General features: G+C 47.5%; 1 protein-coding gene across 1 annotated transcript in view; it reads left to right on the forward strand.

Annotated features, from left to right (window-relative positions):
• CACNA1A (calcium voltage-gated channel subunit alpha1 A) overlaps positions 1–24,032 on the forward strand; it is a gene marked incomplete at its 3' end in the record, with an annotated part of 212,417 nt that overhangs the window by 109,220 nt on the left and 79,165 nt on the right. Inside the window, exons 7-15 of the mRNA XM_080936643.1 lie at positions 2,431–2,534; positions 4,996–5,111; positions 5,340–5,396; positions 7,172–7,261; positions 14,037–14,246; positions 18,483–18,595; positions 20,918–21,030; positions 21,139–21,270; positions 21,620–21,692. Coding sequence (XP_080792769.1) covers positions 2,431–2,534; positions 4,996–5,111; positions 5,340–5,396; positions 7,172–7,261; positions 14,037–14,246; positions 18,483–18,595; positions 20,918–21,030; positions 21,139–21,270; positions 21,620–21,692 — 1,008 coding nt within the window. The remainder of the gene's footprint in view (positions 1–2,430; positions 2,535–4,995; positions 5,112–5,339; positions 5,397–7,171; positions 7,262–14,036; positions 14,247–18,482; positions 18,596–20,917; positions 21,031–21,138; positions 21,271–21,619; positions 21,693–24,032) is intronic.

A 24,032-nucleotide genomic window follows, 5' to 3' on the forward strand; every position in this document is an offset into this window, starting at 1 on the left:
CAAATGACAACAAAACATAGTGAAAAACCTTACCACTCCCCCCAGACTCAAACGTGACTCGATTTGGAAATAGTCATTGCACACGCAATTCATTACACTGGGGTCAGTCAGTAGAGAACCCTAAACCAATGTGGCTGGTTGTAGTAACAATTCTGGAGTTTTAGTTTCTTTTTAAAAAAACACAGAAATATTCTAAGAATGTGCTTTTGTTTTAACATGGGGCTGCTCTGGACCGTCTGCAACAGCTAACTATGATTTGCCTGTGTTCCTGCTGAGTCATGGTTTTCTCTGCTGCAGATAGTTTCTGCAATTGCATCATACTTGGAATTCTGGGAAATTTTGAGTGGGTATATAAATGCTAGGGCCCGAGAGGTAGAGTGGGTGGTTGTTGGTCATTCGAGGGGCAGGGGTTGCATTTTACTCAAAAGTTGTGCTCAAAGAAGGAACAGGAAAAAATTAAATTCAGAGATCTCTATCTCTCCCATCTACCCGTCTTTACCTCCTGTGTAGTGATAGTGGGTGAAATCATGGGGGAATAAAGGGTAGAAATAAGAAAAACCCACAGGCTGGAGAGATGGCTCAGTTGCTAAGAGCCCTGACTGTTCTTTCAGAGGTCCTGAGTTCAATTCCCAGCAACCACATGATGGCTCACAACCATCTGTAATGGCATCTGATGTCCTCTTCTGGTGTGTCTGAGGGCAGAGACAGTGTACTCATATGCATAAAATGAATAAATGAATTAAAAAAAGAAAAGAAAAACCCACAAAGTAACAAGCTACAAATTATGTCTTTATTAAAAGGGTAAATACAGCCACAACCATATATAGGAAGCAGACAATGTTAAGATGAAGGCAGAGTTGGAGGTGGCTGTGAAAACACCAAGCTGGGGCTGGAGAAATGGCTCAGCAGTTAAGCCAGACTGTTCTTCCAGAGGTCCTGAGTTCAATTCCCAGCAACCATATGGTGGCTTACAACCATCTGTAATAAGATCCAATGCCCTCTTCTGGTGTCTGAAAACAGCAACAGTATACTCACATGTGTAAAATAAATAAATAAATCTTTAAAAAAAAACAAAACAAAAACAAAAAACCACCAGACTGTAAAAAACTCAGGATAGCTGTAAAAATACCAGATGCCTGGAGAGAGACAGGAAATTCCCCCAGTCTTCAGAAGAACCAATCATGTCCACAAATTGACCCTAAAGTTCCACCCTACAGAACTATAAGATAGATTTCTATTATTTCTATTTTTTAAGCCATCTAATTTGTAACTTTTGTTACAGCAGCTGCAGGACACTAATATTCTATAGTGTCCTTGAGTCACCATTACCTGAAAGTTCCAATGGCTCCACAGCCTCACTAGGGACTAGTGATGTCAATCTTTTGCATTTAAGCTTTCCTCCTGTAATATTTATGCTTACTTCTAAAGGTGAGCTTTTAAAGCCACACTTAAGAGCCCTGCATTTTCTAAGTGCTCCAAATGATTAACCACTGAGAGGAGGATCTACCTTTCCTAGACTATAGGAAAATCTTCAGAACACAGGTCAGGCCCACAGATTTGGACATTCAAAATGCACATCTGGCTCTCTGTTACTCTGGGCTCGTTGTTTGTCTTTCTCAGCCTCCATTCTAACTATAAAAAATGCAGTGGTGACTATGCAGGGCCTCATGAAATGGAAATAGTGAATAGGTGATAAGCATTTAGGAGGACAGGCACATAGTAAATACTATTAGTGCTTATACCAGTTAGTTGTCTCTAGAGCCAACTCTCCCCTCTCCCTTTCATCCTCCTCCTTCTATTCATATTTCAATATTTGTCTCCATTTTTCTCTCATTCTCCGCTTTCAGTTTTCTATTCTCCATTTTAAGAATACTCTATTTGTGGACTACTTCTTCCTGAAGAATTATGCAATTCCTAGAGATAGTTTTGTGCTGTGATTCTCATCACACTCCAGGGAATGAAGGAGATGCTTGAAAGATAAGCTTATGGCCAGACCATGAGACTCTGAGGTCATCCATATGCTTCCTCTAAGGGAAAATGGTGACTACATAGAAACAAATTTGGAAACCAGGAATTCATTCTTTCTCCATTTTAGTCGTGTGTGTGTGTGTGTGTGTGTGTGTGTGTGTGTGTTTCCTTCTCATTTTAGACTCAGGTCTAAAATCATCTTACCACATCACCTTGGCTCCCAGATGCCTTGAGAACTGTGTGACATGAGACAGCTTTGTCCTCTGGTGGTATCCTGGTGATATCCCCACCATCTAAGCTTTACACTCCATGCCCCTTGCTTGGCTTCCAGAATACCAGGATTCCGCAAGTCAAGAACATTTGGCACAAAATCACAGGAGGCATGAAGCTAACCCTATTCCTCATCAGTCCCACTCGGGTCCCACTCCAGTCTTACATGCTTTCTCTCTTTGTGCCCTGCAGAGCAACGATGCCTCAGGGAACACTTGGAACTGGTTGTACTTCATCCCCCTCATTATCATCGGCTCCTTTTTTATGCTGAACCTTGTGCTGGGTGTGCTGTCTGGGTAAGTCTTCATCACACTCTTCCTAATAAATAAACAGCTTCTTGATCTCAGTCAGCAAGATTCTCCTTAGCAAGCCACAGGCAGCTGCATGGACTGTAAACTCCTTGGGCAGCCAATGAAGAAGTGGTTTTTCTTGCAGAAGTGGAGTTTTCTTGTCCATTTTTTAAACATATATAAACTCAATGCTTTGAGGCTGGAGTGATGGCTCAGTGTTTTAGAACACTGGCTACTTATCCAGAGGACCCAAGTTCAATTCACAGCACCCACATGGCTACCTGGCAACTGTCTGAAACTCCAGACCTGGGAATTCAACACTTTCTTCTTCTCTCTGTAGGTACCACACACCCATGTAATTCCAAGGGTCTGATGCCCTATTCTGACCTCTGGCACCAGACACAAGCATGCAGCTAAAAACATCTATACATAGAAAATAAAAATAAATAAATATAAGAAAGAATAATTTAAAAATAACAATACCTTGGGTTCCTCTTTTCCTGTCTTTCAAATAACCATAGAACACAAGCCATAGGTGGTGGCTTAAGTCTCTGTCCCAGAACAGGAAACTAAGGCAAGAGAATCATGAGTCCCACATCATCCTGGGCTTTGGAACAAAACTCTGCCTCAAAAAATAAAATAAGAGGCTGGAAAAATGGCTCAGAAGTTAAGAGCACTTCGTGGAAGCCAACAGCAATCTGTAACTCTAGTTCCAGGGAATCCAACAACCTCTTCTGAGCTCCAGACAGCAGACACACACACACAGTACACAGACATGCGTGTAAGCAAAATACCCAGACACATAAAATGAAAATAAATAAATCTTTTAAAATTAATTAAATAAATAGCAAGGTATGAAGTATGAGTAGTGACTCACACATACAATGCCAGCACTCAGGAAAGTGAGGCAGGAGGACTGCCACAAGTCTACTTCATAATCAGTTCCAGGCCAAGCAGGTTACAGGGTAAGACCTGTCTCATAAGAACAAAACACCACCAACAAACAAACAAAACAATAAATATGTGTATGTATGTATATATGCACACACATAACAAAATCAAAACTGCATTTTCCTTGGGGCTGGATTGGCTACTCTGCAGTTAACGATGCTTTCTGCTAGGCTGATCTGCTGATGGAGTCTTTGAGCCCAAAACTGGCTACATAGTTAGTTCTGCGGTTAAGAGCACTTACTATTCTTGTCAAGGACATGGGTTCGGTTCCCAGAATCCATATGATAGTTCACAACCATCCAGAACCAGTACCAAGGGGTCTGATGCCCTATTCTGACCTCTGGCACTAGGTACATACATACATGCAGGCAAAACACTTGTACACATATAATAAATCTAAAAAAAAAAAAAAAAAAAAAAAACAAAAAAGAGTGATTACTGCTGCTGCCAAGGACCCAAGTTCAGTTGCCAATATCTACATTGGGCAGCTTATAAACCACCTGTAACTCTACCCATAACCCCACCTAGACTCCAAGGGCACCTGAACAAACATACTATACATGCACACACGTAAATAAAAATTATAGATGAGAATTTTAAATGCATTTTCCTAACCCAAATGGTCCCCAGCTCCCCAAAATTACATTAATTACAAAAAACTTAAGTATATTTAAGACTTCATATTTCTCACCAAATAAGTCTGGGGGCACTAATATGCCTTGATGCTGCCAACAAGAACCCCAGATACTTTCGGGTTTCCACTCTGACATCCTTCTCCAAGGCTTTTGCTGGCAGATAGTTCATGTCTCAAGATGGCACCCATGCTCCAAACAGGAAGAAGCAGAGTCTGCAAGGAAAGAGCTGCTGAAGGGAAAAGAGGGCGGGAAGTAGTGTTAACCAGGTGTTCTGGTGTGTCAGGCAAATGTGTGGCAACCGTCACTGGTCTAGCTTCACGCCCTTGAGCTCTTGCCTTTTTGATCCAGTTGGGACACTGGGAAGTGTGTGCACTGTCAGAAATACCCAGCCTTTATAATTAGGACTCCCTCCTGAGGGTCTCCCTTCTAGGTTGAGAACCACTGTCTTTCACTGAACCCCCAAACACATATGGCCTCCAAAAATTTTCTGGTTTTGTTTTTGTTTTGTTGAGGGGTAGTCAAGGGGTTGGGGTTTTTATTGTTTTGTTTTGTTTTTTGTTTGTTTAGTTTGTGGTTTTTGAGGGGTGTTTGGTTTGGTTTTTTTGTTTGTTTGTTTTGTTTTTTTTGTTTTTTGGGGGGTTTTGTCAGTTTGTTTTTAAGACAGGGTCTCCTATAGCCCAGGATGGTCTTACCCTAGCCATGTATGACCTTGATCTTGTGATTCTCCTGCCTCCGTTTCTGAGCACTGGTATAACAGGCATGCACCAACATATTGGGATTTATTGTCCTGGGGAAGGACCCAGGGCTTCGCATGTGATAGATGTGTATTTACTGGCTGAGCCCCATCACCATTAACCCCTGGCTTCGTTGTGATTCTGCAGGGAGTTTGCCAAAGAAAGGGAACGTGTGGAGAATCGAAGGGCTTTTCTGAAGCTCAGAAGACAACAGCAGATTGAACGTGAGCTCAATGGATACATGGAATGGATCTCAAAAGCAGGTGAGGGCCTTTCATCCTGAGGTCCCAGGGTAGACATCCCAAGCCATGAATAACCCAGGGTCACATCTGCAAAGGAAGGCAATGGTGGGAAGAGAAAGAGGGTCCAAATTGCTAGCCCCAGAGATTAACAGCAAGAATAAAAAAAATAGAGTGGGGGGACCTGTGGTGCACACCTGTAGCCCCTGGAAAGTCCTCCCGGCAGGACCCTAACTCTGCTCTTCTCCTCAGAAGAGGTGATCCTCGCAGAGGACGAGACAGACGTGGAGCAGAGGCACCCTTTTGATGGTAACTGTTCTGAGCCCAGCATGAAGGCGAGTCCCAGGGGAGTGGGGTTGGCTGGAGCTGAGCACCGGAAACTGGTTCTAGAGGTTATAATAGGCCAGGGCAGGAAGAGTTGTGAGGTTGGGCTGTGCATGGAAATCTGATTAATTGAGTCATGGGCTTCTGGAAGGGATTTCAGAGCCTCCTGAGGTGAGTGGTTCTCTTTGAATCATGTGCCCCGTGACCAGAGCTTTTCTCTTCTATAAAATGGACGTAATAGGGCTGGTGGAATGACTCCGTGGATGAAGCATTTGCGTCCAAGCTTAATGACCTTAGTTGCATTCCCAGAGCCCACATGGTAGAAGCAGAGAAAGAAGTGTATGTGATATGTGCACATACACATGCCCATGTGCACACACACACAGACACACACTCGTTGCTCATCATGAGAGGAAGAATTCTACCTCCTGGCTAGAGGTGTCAACTGGCAACAACATCTGATTAAAGTTCTGGGTTTCATCCTCAGCACTGCCTAGAAAAACATAATGAGAGGCAGAGAAAATAAATGACCCCCTCCCCACACTGTCCCTGACTAATATGGCCCATTCCAACCAGCCAGATCCCCAAAGCTCAGCTGCTTCCTAGACCCCAGCCCTGCCCAGCAGTGGGAGTGGTAGACACAACAGAAAGCAGAAGAGAATAGATGTGAACCAAGTACACTGTCCTGGGTGTATGAAAATGCCTCTGTTTTAGGCAATCTGGAGAGATGGAGCCTCAGTTAAGAGCACTCACTGCTCTTTCAGAGGACTAGGTTCCTCCCAGCACTCATATGGACCTACTCAAAACACCTACTCCAACTTCAGGAGGCCTGGCGCCCTCTTCTGGCCGCCATAAGAACTACACTCAAGTGCACAAATGTACATGCACCCGATTTCTTTTTAAATCTTTCTTTAAAAACAAAACAAAAAACACTACTCTATGTAGCAACAACAACAAAATTTTTTTAATTTAAATATCAAGATACCAAAAGAAATCAAGAATCCTAGATCTTTTATTTGGGAGTAGAAGGAGATTGCCTGTGGGGTTTTAAGTCTCTGTCAGAGTATTTATCCACTGGCAAGTCTTGGGGAGCAAACCTTAGCACTGGACAATTTCCCCAACCTCTATTACCCAGCACATACGTGTAGATTAAGGGACAGACTATGTCTTCTGTCCCAGGCCTTCCGGAAAGTGAACCATGCTCTGAAGATAAACATAGACCAGAGCCAGCATGGTGACGCACATCTACAATCTCAGTGCTTCCAGGGCAGAAGCAGGCAGATCTCTCTAAGTTCCAGGGCAGTCAGAACTACGTACAAAGACCCTACCTCAAAAGCAAACAGAACCAGAGAAAGCTTTTCCAGAGGACCTGGGTTAAATTTCCAGCACTTACATGGTGGATCACAACTTTTTATAACTCCAATCCCAAGGAATCTGGCGCCTCTTTCTGGCCTCTCTGTGTACTGGATGTATGTGCTGCATAGACATACATACAGGCAAAACACCTGTACACATAAAATAGTCATTGTTAATGAAAATAAGTAATAAAAACAGAACAGATTAAAAATGGTGTTTCTGAGCCTGAGCTTTGGCCTCAAGCTGAACAGTACTAGACGCTTGGACCAGGGGGCGTGGCCATACGGGCGTGCAGTGGGCGTGGCCGTATGGGTGTGCAGTGGGCGTGGCATCCTGCCATATTGCTGCCATCCTGGCATAAAAGGGTAACGCCGTCTCCTCTCGCCATGTTTCCCTTGTTGGAGCTCTTCGGAGAGCTACCCTGAAGAAAAGCAAGACGGACCTGCTCAACCCCGAGGAGGCCGAGGACCAGCTGGCCGACATCGCGTCTGTGGGTGAGTTTCTCTGTCTTCGCCGTCACTGCCCATCACCCAAAAATGAGAGGCTGCGTCCTAGGGCTGGGTGGCTGGATGTTGGACCTTAAAACCACTTCCTGCCCTGGCAGTTTGGGGTCTGCATTAGGACGAGAACAGCAAACCTCCCTCGGCCTTTGCAGTTTATTGGGGTTTTTTTGTATGCGTTTCACTCTTCATACCTGGGCGGATCCTGTTTCCTAATACCACTGTAGTGTCTCAACTAAATGAGCCCCATGACTCTCTTTTAAAGATCGGTTTCCTTCAGTATTTTGTGTATATCAGCACTTCATTTGTCTGGACGGTTGCGGGCACCAGATCCCTGTTCTCTTAACCACTGAGCCATCTCTCCAGCTCCCGCAGATCTCCTTACTGTAGTGTAAATACAAACTTCACTCATGTGTCCTAGCTCCAGTCAGAGAGCAGGCTCCTAGTTAGCTTGGCTAAGTCAATTACAGCTGAGCATCCTACACCAAGTACTGGGCATAGCAGGGCATGGTGATGCACACCTTTCTTTCAGCCCTCCAGGGGCAAAGGCTCTGTGAGTTAGAGGGCAGCCTGCACTGCATAAAGAGTGAGACCCTGTTTGAAAAACAAACAAACATAGCACAGCAAAATTTCTCTGTACCTGAACTGTTTCAGACTCCAGGTATTTTCAGATTTGGGAATATTTCCATATATTTCAGGTGGCATGTTAGGCACAGGACCAAAGTTTAAAACCAACCTTCATTTATTTCTCAGACACAGAGCCTTAAAGGCAACTTTAGACTCCTTTAAAAAATACCTTTGTGTGGCCAGGTGTGGTGGTGCATGGATCTCTGAGTTCCAGGATAACCAGAGTTATATGGTGAAACTCAGTCTAAAACTGCTATCGATAATAATAATAACAATAACAATTTTGTGGGCAGGCAAGATGGCTTAGCCGGTAAGGGTAATTGCCACTAAGCCCAGGGACCTAAGTTTGATACCCAGAATCAATGTTATTGAAAGAAGAGAACCAACTCTCACAAGTGTGTCCTCAGAATTCCATACTCACTGCACACTGCACACCGACATACAGTAAATAAACTACATTGTAATTTTAAAACACTGTTGTGGATGTCAGAGGATGACTCTGGAGTTCTGAAGTGTTTTACCCTTCTTGCCAGCCCCAAATGGACTTTTCCACACGTGCTGTTGTATCGTGTGCAAAGGTTTACCACTGGGAGCACGTGGCCCTTAGATGTTTGGATTAGGAACATCTCGGGTCACAGGCTGATGAATTGAGACTAAGTACTGGGTTCAGCACAAGTCAGAGGCAGAATTCCCATCCATGTGAAAGTTCTCACCCAACGGGTGTACACATGAAACCGAGATTTGGGGCTGAGGAGTGGCTCCGTCAGGAAAGTGCTTGCCTCCAAAGCACAAACACCTACTCAAAGCTCTAGAACAGAGTGGGGCCCATTTATAACCCAGTGCTGACAGGAGGCTCACTGGCCATGGGAGACCCCGCCCCAACTCAACGGGATGTGGTGGGGTCCAGCTGCCCACCAGCTGTGGGTTTTTCCTTCTCGTAGTAAGAGTTACTGAGGTATAGGTTTTGGTTGTCATTACTGTCCCCTTAGCTGCTGACAGTTAAAGCTGAAAGTCCCTAACAAGAGTAGGTTGGAGAAATATGTGTTGCAAAGGCCAATCAGATTTATTCTCACAGGCCTGTTGATGGTTCCGAATTAAGCCAAAGCTTTTGGAGATGAAACTACCACTGTATTGTATTAGTCAGAGTTCTCCAAAGGAACAGAACTGATAGGATGAAAAACAACGTATGCTTCACACACACTCGAACACACACACACAGAGAACTAAAGGGAGTAACAAGATGGATAAAGGTGCTTGCTGCTGAGTTTGACCTGAGTTTGATTCTCCGGGATCCACATGGTCAGAGAAGACTTCTTGGAGGAGATGGCATTTGGGTTGAGAGCTGAGGGCTAATGGCAGACAGAATTGTTGAAAAGGTGTCTCTTCAGCAGTGCCACTGGCTGTCACTGAGGATGTTGGGAGGAGCAATGAGGGACAGAGGGTGTCACTGTAGACACACCCCTCTAAGATCACCCACCACGATGTCTTTCCTCCCAGTGCTTCACTGAGGTCCTGAGCTTTACTGAGGATGTCTTCCTCCTAGCCAGTTTCTGAGTAGGAACCCCGCTGTGCACACTCATTGTTCATCCCCACACCCAATGGGCGTGCTCCTGGGCATAATTACAGCATCAAAGCTATGAATGGCTCCCAGCTCCTCACTCTAAGCCATTGAATAACAGGACACTCATTCATGAACTTTTCAGAGACACAGATGCTCACTGGCCCCCACCCTGGCTCTTGCACTTCCCCTGTGCCAGCTAAGGATGTTGTAATGCTGTTTTAAAGCTGGCTTTCCATTTCTGGCTGAAACACTTTTGTTTATAGTGACTGTTGCTTCCGTTTCTATTTGTGGGCGCACCTGGTCATGTCCTCTGGATAGGTTCTGCAGACATCTGTTTCTGCTTCATGTATTCAGTAGGCATTGGCCTGGCGGACTCATTTTAGAGTCTTTCTTTCCTTCTACTCCTCCTCCTCCTCCTCCTCCTTTTTTGGTTTTTTTTTTTTTTTTTTTTTTTTTTTTTTTTTTTTTTGTGACTTACATAGCCTCCCTGTGTAACCCTGACTGTCTTAGGCCTCACAAACATCTGCCTGCCTCTGCCTCCATAGATCTGGCATTAAAGGTGTTCACCATGCCTGGCTGTCTACTCCCCACCCCCCATCCCCAACCTTCTGTGGAGAATAAAGAGGTTCTGAGCCCTGGCTGCTCTCACAGAGGACCAGAGTTCAATTCCCAACACTCATGTGCTGGCTACAATCACCTGTAACTCCAGCTCTAGGGGGATCTGACACTCTTTTCTGCCCCCACCCACCACACACATGCAGATATACATGCAGACAAAACACTCATACACATAAAGTAAAAGCAAATCCGGCCAGATGTGGAGGCCTTAATCCCAGCATGCCAGAGGCAGAGGCAGATGGATCTCTGTGGGTTTGAGACTGGCCTGCTCTACTTAGAAATATACTTAGAGTTTCTGGTCTTCATCCTTCAATCTGACAGACATGAAAACTTGATCAACCCCATGCTGACAAGGATGAGGGGAGATTGAGACTCTCGGATGCTCTAGGTGGGGGCATAAATCTGTGATGTTCCTGATTGTTTATGGTCTATCACATGGCATTACTTCATTCTAGATCAATTCCTTGACCCACTGTCTATGCGACTTTTGTTATTTGTTTTCTTGTTTTTGCAGAGCTACGGGCACAGCCGGGTGAGTTCCCTGGGAGTCTGCTCTTCTACTGAGCCCTAACCCAGCTCCTTTGCCTAATGCTAGTCCTCTGGCAGAGGGGCTTCTAAGTTTGAATGAATGAACACAAAGGCCAGGGTGGGGATCACAGGAGCGCTTGCTGAGAATGCGCAAGGCACTGGGTCCTACTCTTGGCACCTAATACTAAACAAATGTACAAGTCTGTGAGGGCTAAGAGGATGGCTTTGAGGGCGCAGCCTTGCCTTGCAAGCCTGAGAACTTGAGTTTGAATCTCAGGACCCGTGGAAAGCCAGAGTCAGTAGCTCTAGTGCGTCCGTGAGAGACAAGGCAAAGACAGATGCTCTCCTAGAAACTTAAAGGCCAGCTAGCTAGCAGCGAACAACAAAAAAGGGCCAGTTTCAATGGGAATGGTGGCACACACTCTGATACCAGCACTGGGAGGCAGAGGCAGATGGAGCTCTGTGAGTTCAAGACCACACTGGTATACTTAGTGAGTTCCAAGCCAGACAAGGCTACGTAGTAAGACCCTGTCTCAGACAAACAGTAACAAAAACCCTTCTCAAACAACGTAGAAGGTGAGGGTGGCATCCAAAGTTGTCATCCATATGGGTACCTTGCATGTGAATGCATATACAAGTGTCACTCCATATACACAGAAAAACTTTCGAAAGGAAAGACGTCTTTCAACTTTTTAAATGGACCCAAAACACAGTCTGTAGTTTGATATCCTGTGATGGGTTTTACCCAGGCAGCAAATCTGCTTGATCACAAAGGTGAGAACCCATGCTAAGCACTAGCTTCCTAGATTGCCCAGAAGGGTATCTGGGATCCCAGAGCACTGCAGAGGAAACTCTGTTTGTGCTTCTTCGCTGGCTCCTCTGTGCTGTGCATTAGCGGGTAAGCATCCCCCCTGCAGGCTTTCTTGTGCTCAGGAGCTGACCGTGGGGCAAGGAAGGGGACCTGGGCTGGGATAGGATGGGTGTCTGCTAGAAAGACAAGTTCCTCCATTGTAAGATGTGGTCAGACAATGTGTAGCAGGGTGTGGCATACTTCAGAATGGCTAGGGATGCTGGGAAGATGGCTTGGTGGCACAGGGCTGCCTGTGCAAGCCCGGGGATCTGAGTTTTATCCTCCAGAGAGCTGGGTGGAGTGGTTCGGGCTAATAGTCACAGCTTGGAGAAGATGGAGACAAGTGTCTCCTTGAAGCTAGGCAATCTAACCTAGAAGGCAAGTTCCAAACCCTGTCTTAAAAAAGTGATAATGTGGATGGTACCTGAAAACCTCTGGCTTCCACATGCACATATGCACACAGGTGGGCACAGACATAAGAACTCAAAATCACATATACAAGGTATGCACACATGTACAAGTGCACATGCACACACGCACACAAACAGAGCTCAGAGACAAAAGGAAATTGTGCAGGTGTCTTGCTTTTCTGTCACTGACACATACCTGAGGTCATCAACTTGTAAGGAGGAGAAGGTGGTTCCAGCGCATAGCTGGGAGGTTCCTGTCGACTGTCATTCATTTCTGCCCCCTTCGTGTGGTAGAAGCAGCCACACTAAGCAAGCAGGGAGCAGAGAGGTCAGAAGTCAGGGCAGACACTCAAGGCAAAAGCTAGTGCGTGCGTGCGTCATAGAGAGGTGTTGTTACAGGCTTCCTTTCTCTGGCTTGCTCAGCTTGCTTTCTTATAATCCCCCAGGGCCACCTGCCCACAGTGGGCCGGGGCCCTCCCTCCCACAGCACTCTCTAAGAAAATACCCCCAAAGCCTTTGCCTACAAGCCAGTCCTTTGGAGACATTTTCTCAATTAAGATATCTTCTTCCCAGATACGTCTAAATTTGTCAAATTGACCCAAAACCAATCAGCACATCCCTCTAGGCCCATCTCATGGGGTCTGTCACCTCCTATTTTCATTAAAATGCTGGAGGCATTTAAGATGCAAACCATAACAGTAAGGTAATGCACATGATAAGGCCACACTACAGTGTAGACGTGCTTCAGACCACCTGCAGAGGCTGCAGACAGCGCAGTAGCAAGAATGCTCACTGCCCTTGTAAGACAGATTCCATTTCCGGCACCTACACAAAGAAGTTCACAACAGCTTAGCTCTGCTGACATCCTCTGCTGGCCTGTGTGGTCACACACACACACACACACACACACACACATGCACACATGTACATAAAAATAGTAATTAATAAGAAATCCAACTGTGTAATCCACAATTAATTATCTTCTATTTATATCTACTTGTATAAAATGTAGTTAAGTTATATTTTTAATTTGTTATATTTTTTTTAATATAATCATCTTTAAAAGGTGGGGGCCATGGCTCAGTAGTGCTGTGTACGCCTACTGTGTACAAGGCTCTGATTCCAATCTTGACACCATCAGAAAAGTAAAGAGACAAAGGAATAAATAAGATGCAGAATATGGAACATGTGAGGAAAGTGAACCCTTGGCCGGCAGAGGTCTCCAATCAGTTATTACGTCCGGGGCCTAGAGCGACGCTTGGTGTTTTAAAGCAGGGAATGGACCTGAACTCCATTCCCACACCCACATCAGGAGGTCATAACCACCAGTAACCCTAGTCGTCTTCTTCTGGCCTCATCTGTACACACATGGCACATGCACACACACACACACACAAACGTACGCACGCCCCCACGTGAAAATAAATTTTAAAGTAATTATTACATCTCATTTAGAGAAAGTAAATGTCTAGTGTATATGGTGTGTGTACATCCATGTGTGTGCAGATGTGTGCACCCTGCCTGCATGTAGAGACCAGAGGAAGACACGGAGTCCTGCTGTGCCACTCACATGTAATGTCTGTGTGTCCACACATACATTTGGAGGTGGCCTCCTCAGGAACCCCATCTGCCTCCCTGGAGATCTGACCTCTCACTAGCCTGGAGCTCACTGACAAAGCTAGATGAGGCTAGCCTGGCTGGCCAGTGAGTCTCCTGTCACAAGCACCCAGATTACAAATGTGCTCCCCTCGGCCCAGGTCTTAGGGTTGAACTTGGGTCTTTGTGGTTTGGGGACAAGCACTTACTGACTGAGCCATCCCTTGGTCCCAAATATCTAATGTGTGTTTTCCTTGAGTGGCAGCTTTCCCGTGGGTAGGAATTCTGTCTCCGTCTTATCATGGCTTCAGTGCCTAGTAAGAGCAGCTCTCCATTAGGGAGACCCCCAACTGAGTGCCCCTAATCTGACGTCTAAAAGGCAAGAAGCTCCAAATAGCCACACAATGCTGCAAGTAGGAAAGACCACATTGAGCACTTGGGAAACCCAGGATCCTGTCACCCCCTCAGCCTGGGGGGCTTTGGAGCACGTAACTCTCATACTGGGAATTTTCAGCAGAGCACGCTGTTCCATGTCATGTGGCTTCCTCACTGAGGACCCTCTGCATCCTTTTCTGACAGGGTCTCCCTTCGCCAGAGCCAGCATCAAAAGTGCCAAGCTGGAGAACTCAACTTTTTTTCACAAAAAGGAGAGAAGAATGCGTTTCTACATCCGCCGCATGGTCAAAACTCAGGCCTTCTACTGGACGGTTCTCAGTCTGGTAGCCCTCAACACGCTGTGTGTCGCCATTGTCCACTACAACCAGCCCGAGTGGCTCTCCGACTTCCTCTGTGAGTGTGGCTCTCAGACATTTGCCCCCTGGTGGCTTCTATGGCCCTTCCTGAACCTGCCCTTGCCTATGGCCGTATCTGCAGCTGAAACAGGGGCCACGCTGTGTTAGACTGGTGTTAGCCGGAGACCCAAGGCAACTAGCTAAGGAACAAAGGTGGAAGGGTTCTGTAGTTCGTGGTTTGTAGGGATTAAGGGCATGAGGCCACCTGCTTTGGCTTAGCTCTGGCAGAACCTCCAGGTGAGTAACATGGGGTTGGAAGGAGTATGTTTCGGAGCCTGTGGTTACACCTACAGCAAGGAAGCTGAGACAGACACAAAGACAGACAGACATCAAAAAGAGAAAAGAGATAGTAGCTGGCTAGATGACTCCGTGAGTAAAGGCGCAGGTGTCAAGCCTGGAAACCTGAGATGATTTCTAGAACCCCCATGACAGAAAGAGAAAACAGATCCCCAAAAGCCCTCTGACTCCACAGGAGCACTGTGGCACGGGCGCACACACACATGCACACACACATGTACACACACATACACACATACATGCACACACACATACACACATGCACACACATACACACATGCACACACATACACACATGCACACACACATGCACATACACACATGTACACACATGCACACACATGCACATACACACATACACACATATGCACATGCATGTACACACACACACATGCACACATGAACACACACACATGCACATGCACAGTAGTAAAACAAAAAGCACGGAAAGTTAGAGACAGTCAGAGATAGATATAAATGCAAAGACAGAGACCGAAAGATAGAGACAGTGACAGACAGACAGACAGACAGCAGGGACACAGAACACAGCCAGCCTTGCCCAGTCCACCTTTCTCTAAGTCCTGAGAGCCCAGAGCTGCTGTTTCTGAGGAGGCTGATGAAGTGCAGATGGGAGAGACCATGAGAGTCACACAGACAGCACGCGTGTTTAACCCTGAGAGCATGGCTCAGAACGTCCGTGTGACATGCACTTCCAAGTTCTCACTTGTGCTGCAGACAGTGATGACCTCCGTCCCTCTCCTCCTCCCATCACTAGAGCTAGAACTCTGGGATGTACACATGCAGGGGCACTAACCACTGAGACACACCCACAACCCACACTGGGGGTTTCAGGGCTCCTGACCCCAACCCCTTCTTTGTTCAAACTCCTACTCCTCTTCCTCCCCTCTTCCTGTTCCCTTTGCCTCCCATCTACCCAGGGCTCATTTTTAGAAGACCCCTCTAACACATGTGAACACATCTGGCTTCCTCAGCCAATCCAGGACCTTCGGGGTTGTCCTCTGGACTCTACCCAGATTTTCAGTATTTGCCTAAACTGGGCATGGGCAGTAGAAGGTGGAAGCCCCCACACCTGGAAAAAACTTAAGAAATCAACAGAAAGGGGTGTGGCCTGACAAGGGTGTGGTTCACCTGGCTCTCCCCCGGAGTCCCCTTGAGAACCACTAAATCTGCTCTGCCTCCCAGAGTCGTTCTGACCTGTTCACTGCCCTTGTTCAGAAGTGGCCTGGGACAGCCGTAAGGGATAGTCATGCCTTTGGCCTAGAAATGCCCAAATTGTCTTTCAGAGGACTGATTCCTTGAACCTTCGTGGTCCCCAGGCCTGTTGTCTGACCCCACAGGGCACCCCAAGGGGACTGTTCTTTATCTGAGCCTGACCTGCTTCCAAGCTGCCTAATTGCATCTGGTCCCTCCGGAGCCGTGCAAACGAGGGCTCGTTATTTCTCGATACGACCTCTCCTTGTACACTATTTTTACTTGCCTCTTTGCCTTTCCTAATCATCTTCAGTCTGTCCTGGTTATGGAAACAGGGGATTAGGGCTTCCTGCCCGGAGGCTTCGGTGTGTAGACATCGTTTAGTTAACCCCGTTTTCCAGTTACGGAAAATGACAGAGAGGTGAAGCCACTTTTCCCAGGTCACAGAGCTTATAAAGGATGAATCCAGGATTTGAACCCAGGCAGTTGTATTCCTACATCCAAGCTGGGTCTGATGGTGGAATCTATGAAGTCAGATGCCTGCCTTCAGACTAGATCCAGACTGTGATCCACTGAGCAGAGGTGTTCTGTCCTAAAGCCATCTGTAGGTGACAAAGGATGAGGCAGTGTGACCGGAAGATGTAGCTCAGTTTCAGAGAAATACAGACCCTTGGCATCGAAGAATCTCTCATTGGTCAGAATCTCTGCATGGACCTGGTAGAGGGTGTGGCTGACCATCCCGAGGGGTCACCAGAGTGTTGTGTGTTACCAACTCCCATGTTCCCATGGTAACTAAGGAGCAAGCATCTCAGAAATTTCTGTCCGCATAGACCTGCCCTACTGTGTCCCAGGGGACGGATGTTAACATAGACCTGCCCTACTGTGTCCCAGAGGGCGGATGTTATGGGCAGATCTACTTCCCCAGCTGCTCTGCCCTCCATACACAGAGTTTCTCCCAAAAATAAGGAGCTTCTGAGAATCTTAGAAATCCAGGGCCAACAAGAACTGACAATGAGGGATATTTGGAAATCAACTCAAACGACCTCCCCAAAGCATAAACTAGCTCTGGCCCTTGACAATCATCTTAGCTAATCCCCAGCCTGTAACACAAAATAACTGAGGCCGGGTCGATTAAGGACTGCAGACATTTTCTTTCTTGAATTCCTGGAGCCTAAGAAGTCTACACATGGCCCTCAGGGAGGCTTGGTTGTCCACTGGGAAGTTGTTCTCTGCCTTTAGTGCTGTGTCCTCTGGGAAGGATCAGTGAGAGCCAGAAGCAGAAGGTGAACCCCCACATCAAGCCCCCTTGACAGGCACATCCGGTGCCATTCGCGGGGCTCTAAGACCTGGTTCCCCTTCAGCCATCTTACATTGTTCCAGAAGCTTCCTAGACCATGGGAACTGCTCCCTGGGGGACACCTCTCAGCACAGGTTGGGTTTTCGAGACCAGGTGTGGTAGCACACACCTTTAATCCCAACACTAGGGAGGCAGGAGAGACAGATCCCTGTGAGTTTGAGGCCAGCCTAGTCTACAGAGAAATGCCAAGACTAGGTAGAGAGACCCTGTGTCTCAACAAGCAAACTATCACAGATTTCCAGAGAGGAGCACAGACATTCAAACCATGCAGTTACCACACAAAATCAGCTCCGGAGCCGTAACTACAGAGTTTGTAGAAGTTCCTTTGAATCCTCAGTCTTTCCTTTCTTTACACTGCCATTTGCCTGCTGTTTTGTTTTGTCTGTTGCAGTGTTGGAGCCAGGGTTTTGTACCGCTGGGCTGGTGCTGTGCCACTGAACTCCCCACTGGGGAATTCTAGGCAGAGGCTCTACCACTAAGCCACACCCCCCAGGGCCTCACTGGGGGATTCTAGGCAGAGGCTCTACCACTAAGCCACACCCCCAGGGCCTCACTGGGGAATTCTAGGCAGAGGCTCTACCACTAAGCCACACCCCCAGGGCCTCACTAGGGAATTCTAGGCAGAGGCTCTACCACTAAGCCACACCCCCAGGGCCTCACTGGGGAATTCTAGGCAGAGGCTCTACCACTAAGCCACACCCCCCAGGGCCCCACTGGGGGATTCTAGGCAGAGGCTCTACCACTAAGCCACACCCCCAGGGCCTCACTGGGGGATTCTAGGCAGAGGCTCTACCACTAAGCCACACCCCCCAGGGCCCCACTGGAGGATTCTAGGCAGAGGCTCTACCACTAAGCCACACCCCCAGGGCCTCACTGGGGGATTCTAGGCAGAGGCTCTACCACTAAGCCACACCACTCAGGGCCTCACTGGGGGATTCTAGGCTGGCTTTCTGCTGCTGATTCAAGGCCTCTCTGCCTCTCACTGTCTAGTTTCAGGCAGGCATTCCACATATGCATGGATGTACCTGAAATCCAGTCGGTCCCTCACTAGACGTAACAGGCCACACAGGGATCCATCAGTCAACACAAAAACTCCGTCCATAGCATTGTCCTAACCCAACTTTTCTCATCAAACCAGGGTAGAAACTATTCAGTGAATACCCACGGGGTTCTTCTCACTCTTTTAAGACTGGCCTCAATTTGGATGGTTGGTTGGAAGCCTGGGGACAGTTGGTCCTAATCTGAGGCCGTGGAAAGAATCCGTGTAGAGTGTCATCTCTGCCTGCCTGCCAGGGAGACGCCTGAGAAAATGCAGAGGCACAGGACCTTCCCCACAGCCTAAACCACGCTTCCTCCTTTCCCTTCCAGACTATGCAGAATTCATTTTCTTAGGACTCTTTATGTCCGAAATGTTTATAAAAATGTATGGGCTCGGGACGCGGCCTTACTTCCACTCCTCCTTCAACTGCTTTGACTGTGGGGTGAGTACTGTGTTTTCTCATCAGTGATGGTTGGTACCCAGGCACTTTGTAGCAGAGGGGAGGGAGCCAGATGTGGCTCCTCCTGCACTCCTAGCACCTGAGTTTGAGACAGAATTATGAGCCAAGCGTAGCTTGGGCTGCCTTTCAGTAACAAAATGGTGGTGATGGTGGTGCTGTTGGAAATGCTGATGATGATAATGGTGATGATGATGATGGTGATGATGATGGTGATAATGGTGATGATGGTGGTGGTGCTGGTGGCAATGATGGTGATGATGGTGATGATGATGATGGTGGTGGTGATGGTGGTGGTGATAAGGTCACCTCTGGATGTGTGGTGAGTAGGGAAGGAAGGAGAGGGTCACAAGAACACACAGCTGCTGTAACCAAGTAGGGACAGCTTAAGTTGTCTTAGGAAAGTAAAGATAAGGAGCCCAGTGGATCTGCAGTGAGTAAAGAATGGAACTAATTTCTATTTTAAAATCTCAAGGCAGCCAAACGTTGGTGGCGCACACCTGTGATCCCAGCACTGGGGAGGCAGAGGCAGGCCAGTCTCGGAGTTTGAGGCCAGCCTGATCCACAGAGTGAGTTTCAGGACAGCCAGGGCTACACAAAGAAACCCCGTCTCACAAACAGAGAAGAAGAAAAGAAAATAGAAACTCGAGAGATGGCTCAGCAGTTAGAGCACCGACTGCTCTTCCGTAGGACCCAGGTTCAATTCCCACATGTTGGCTCACAACTGTCTATGAATTTTTGTTCCAAGGGCTCTCACACAGACATACATGAAGGCGCAGAAAGTTAAAAATAAATTATCTTTTTAGACCCCTAGGCTAGGCATAGTAGCAGGCACTTTTAATCCAGGCACTTGTGAGGCACAGACAGAAGGATCGAGAATTCAAGGCCATTCTGGGCTGTCATTCACGATTAGTGTGTGCTCCGTAGTGCACGGGCTTGGGCTACGTGACACTCTGTCTGTTTGTTTTAAAAAGATCTTGGGCCAGCATGATGGCTCAGTGGGTAAAGGTGCTTGCTGTCAGGCTTGAGTTCAACTCCCAGGGCCCACATGTTACAGGAAGAGAACCAACTCCTGCAGGTTGTCCTCTGCCTTCCACAGGAAGATTATGAAACACACACCCGGTCATATTCATAATAACAACAAATAATAAATAATTTTAAAATGAATAAATATAAATTAATAAGAGAGAGAGCCTTGAAGAAGCCAGACATCAAAGGGCACATAGTACCTAATTCCATTTCTGTGAAGCAGCCAGGGAGGCAGGGCCACAGACATCAGCACTGGGGCTCAGATGGGAAAGGGTGGGTGTGCCCCGGGTGGGCAGGGCCAGTGTAGGCCCTCTGTGGCTGTAGGATGGCCTGGAATTCTGTAGACAACAGTGGACTCCTGTGGGTGCCTCTGAGCTGTTCACCCAGAGGGTTAATTTTGTAGTGTGTGTGTGTGTGTGTGTGTGTGTGTGTGTGTGTGTGTTGAAACAATGTTTCTCTCTGTAGCCCAGGCTGGCTACCTCCAACTCCCAACATCCAGTGATCCTCCTGCCTCAGCTTCTCAAGTGCTGGGACAGCAAACATGTGAGGGTTTGGAATTCTTTGTTGGCTTGCTTTGGGGGAATAGGGTTTCTCTGTGTGGCTCTGGCTGTCCTGATTTTGCTCTGTAGACCAGGCTGGCCTTGAACACAGATATCTGCCTGCCTCTGTCTCCCAAGTGCTGGGATTAAAGACATGCATCAGCACTACCTATCACAGTGAGCCTTTAATAAATAAAAGTAGAAAGAAAAGATGAATTGGGGCCCATCATCTATTACCATTGTGACAAATGCCTGACAGATGCCCAGGTGGTGACAGATGCCCAGGTGGTGACAGATGCCCAGGTGGTGACAGATGCCCAGGTGGTAACAGTTGCCAAGTGACAGCAGGTCCCCAGGTGGTGGCACAAGCCTTTAGTCCCAGGAATTGGAGGCAGAGGCAGGCAGATTGCTGAGGTACAGACCAGCCTGATCTACAGAGTGAGTTCCAGGACAGCTGAGGCTACACAGAGAAACCCTGTCTCAAAAACAAACACAGAAACAAAACCTGCCAGAAACAACATAAAGATAAAAGGGGTTTTGACTCCCATTGACAGAGGTCCCCCAGCTAGACCCCACATCTTAACAGTTTCATAGACTTCCAATAAGCAGTCTAAACCTGGGCCTCTAGAGACCTTCCAGATAGACACCACCATGTGCTCCTGAAGGGTGGATCTGGTTCGGGCCCTGGGAAAGGGTTGGAGTCCCGAGGCCAGCTGTGACCTTGAGCTTTCTGCTGCAGGTCATCATTGGGAGCATCTTTGAAGTCATCTGGGCTGTCATAAAACCTGGTACATCCTTTGGAATCAGCGTGTTACGAGCTCTCAGGTTATTGCGTATTTTCAAAGTCACAAAGTAAGTCTTTGAGGTTCCTTAGCACTCTGACCAGGGGATGAGGCGGGAGGGCGCCCTGCCCAGCCTGCGTATCCCTGATCCGACCTCCACTTTGGCCTCTGTCGACAGGTACTGGGCGTCTCTCAGAAACCTGGTTGTCTCCCTCCTCAACTCCATGAAGTCCATCATAAGCCTACTGTTCCTCCTCTTCCTGTTCATTGTTGTCTTTGCCCTCTTGGGGATGCAGCTGTTCGGTGGCCAGTAAGTACTGCCTGCCCTCTTGAACTTGTCAACCAGAACTCCTAGTCAACTTCCATCACACATGCGCACACACGGACAGACACACACACATGCACACGCATAGCTACACACACACACACACACACACACATATGCACAGATACACACACATCCTGACCCCTTTGAGCTGACCATCATCTTGTGACTGCCCTCTGGATACAAATGGTCATATAAGGCAGTGGGCTTCTGCATAACAGATACAGTATCTTCCTGGGAAACAGAGATACTCTATATGTTACCATGGAAACCAGAAACCGAATCAGGACTTCCGAGAAGGAGGGCTAACATAAAATGTCCTTGCTATCTGCAGGTTTAATTTCGATGAGGGGACTCCTCCCACCAACTTCGACACTTTCCCCGCAGCAATAATGACTGTGTTTCAGGTATGAACTTCCTCCGCCCCGATTCAGGCTCCTAAACACAGGTCAGGGGCTTCCCCGCAGCCCAGGAGCATCCCTGAATTCCTCCGCTTCTTCCCTTCCCCTGATGTTTTGGAATGCTTGTTTTTAATGATACTAGAGATGCAGCTCAGCGCTAGAGCATTTATTTAATACGTTGCGAGGCCCTGGGTTCCTGCATAAGTACGGCCAAACACATTGTGCACACACGAAGGGAGAGCATACAGGCCGCTACATAGGACCACCCAGCAAAGCACCTGAGCCAGCTGGGGTACAGAAGAGCCTTGGTGAGGTTTTCCCGAGGTGAATGGACTGTCTGTCCCATGCTGTGATGACTGGAAGAAGAACCCAGACAGAGCTCTCAGAGTGAGCTGTTCTACATCAGAAGAACAACAGCTAAATTCTCCCCATGTCTAGGAATTGGCTTCCCTAGGACAAGACCATCCCTCCAGGGTTCTCAAGGCTTCAGCTACTTAGGTATCAGGATACAACCAGTACAGTTGGCTGGACACGGTGCACGTTGGACTGTTATCCCAGGACATGGAGCAAGAGGATGTAAGGGTTCAAGACCATCTTCAGTGTGCAATGAGTTTGAGGTCATCCTGGGCTGCATAAAACACTGTTGAAAAGAAAGATAGAAAGGCAGAAGGGGGAGGAAGGAGGGAGGGAGCGAGGGAAGAAGGGAAGCCAGAAAGAAAAGAGGACCCAGGGTAATGTCACACACCTTTAATCCTAATACTCAGGAGGCTGAGACTGGAGGGTCTTCAGTTCAAGACCAGGCTGTGCGGCCCTACTCAAAACAAGACAAAACAAAAAGGGAAAGGCCTGGTTGATACCTCTACCCGTCTTTGAAGCAGGAGTCTCCATATGTTTCCGGGACAAGAAGGTTCCTTTTGGGGTACCTACACTGAGGCTTGGAGACTGGCCCATCAGAGATCTCTGACATACTCAAATTGTTTTTTTTTTTTCTCTTTTGGGAGAGAACGGGATCATGTAGAGAATATGGCTCCATCCTTCCTTTTCCTTGATAAGCTAGCAGTTCCTAATGAGACTGCAAAGCTGGCTTGAGAGAGGACAGCTGTGAGGTAATGCCCAGAGCCAGAGGACAGATGGTTGATGGGCCCAAGCTCCTCCCAGGACAGGGACAGTGTCTGCAGACCCTGCTGATGGTTTGCAGGCCCTGCTGATGGTTTCCAGGCCCTGTTGATGGTTTGCAGGCCCTGTTGATGGTCATACCTATTTAGGGAGGGCAAATGACATTGACATCTGGTTATCGGAGGCCAGGGATGTCCAGCAGTGGGCAGGGCATGGGTTGCACCTCCCAGAGAATGACTTACACTAGACCAATAGTTCCAGGCTGAGAAGTCTGGCTACAGCAGAGGAACATTCTAGAATTCTTTCTTATTTCCTTCATCCTCAGAAGACTACGAATAGAAGGAAAGAAAGTGGGGTGGTGGGTTTTTGTTTCGTTGTTTTCATTTCTAAAAGACAGGAGGCTGGTTACGGTGACATGGGCCTTTAATCACAGCACATGGGAAGCAGAAGCAGGTGGATTTCTGAGTTTGAGGCCAGCCTGGTCTACATAGTGGGACTCTGACTATACGTAGGAAGGTAGATAGATAGATAGATAGATAGATAGATAGATAGATAGATAGATAGATAGGTAGGTAGGTAGGTAGGTAGGTAGGTAGGTAGATAGATAGATAGATAGATAGATAGATAGATAGATTCTTCACACTAACTCTGTGGTGTGCGTGTGCGCATGCGTGCATGCATGCGTGTGCACACACACACACGCATGTACTGCTCAAAGAGCCTGAGTTCAGTTCCCAGCACCATGTCAGTGGCTCACAACTACCTTGAACATCCAGCTCCAAGGGATCCGACGCCCTCTCTGGCCTCTGAGGACACCTACAGTCTCGTGTGCAAACCCACAGAGACCCACACGCATTCACATAATTAGAAATGAAATATAAATATTTTTTTAGGAGAGAGAGAAACTTTCTTTTTAAAGGACATTAGATGGCTATCCAGGGCGCGAGTCTGTGGCGCAGCTCAGAGTGCTGACGCGGCGTGCAGGGGCCCCAAGCTGCAGTCTGTAAGATGAGGTGCACTCCACACTCCCTACCTCTAAGCAGCTGCTGCATCCTTCATGCCAGCTCTTCTCTCTGAATGAGGCTGTGGTGTCGCTCGTTCTGTGCCCGCCTCGTGTAAACTCACATCATACCCTCAATCTTCTAAGCATTTGGGCACTGCTCCGATCTCTCTGAAGCTAAGCATGCTGGCACATGCCGTCTTACAGAAGGATCGCTATTCAGGGACATA

This window comes from Micromys minutus (assembly GCF_963924665.1).
Source record: "Micromys minutus genome assembly, chromosome: 24".
Taxonomy (NCBI): domain Eukaryota; kingdom Metazoa; phylum Chordata; class Mammalia; order Rodentia; family Muridae; genus Micromys; species Micromys minutus.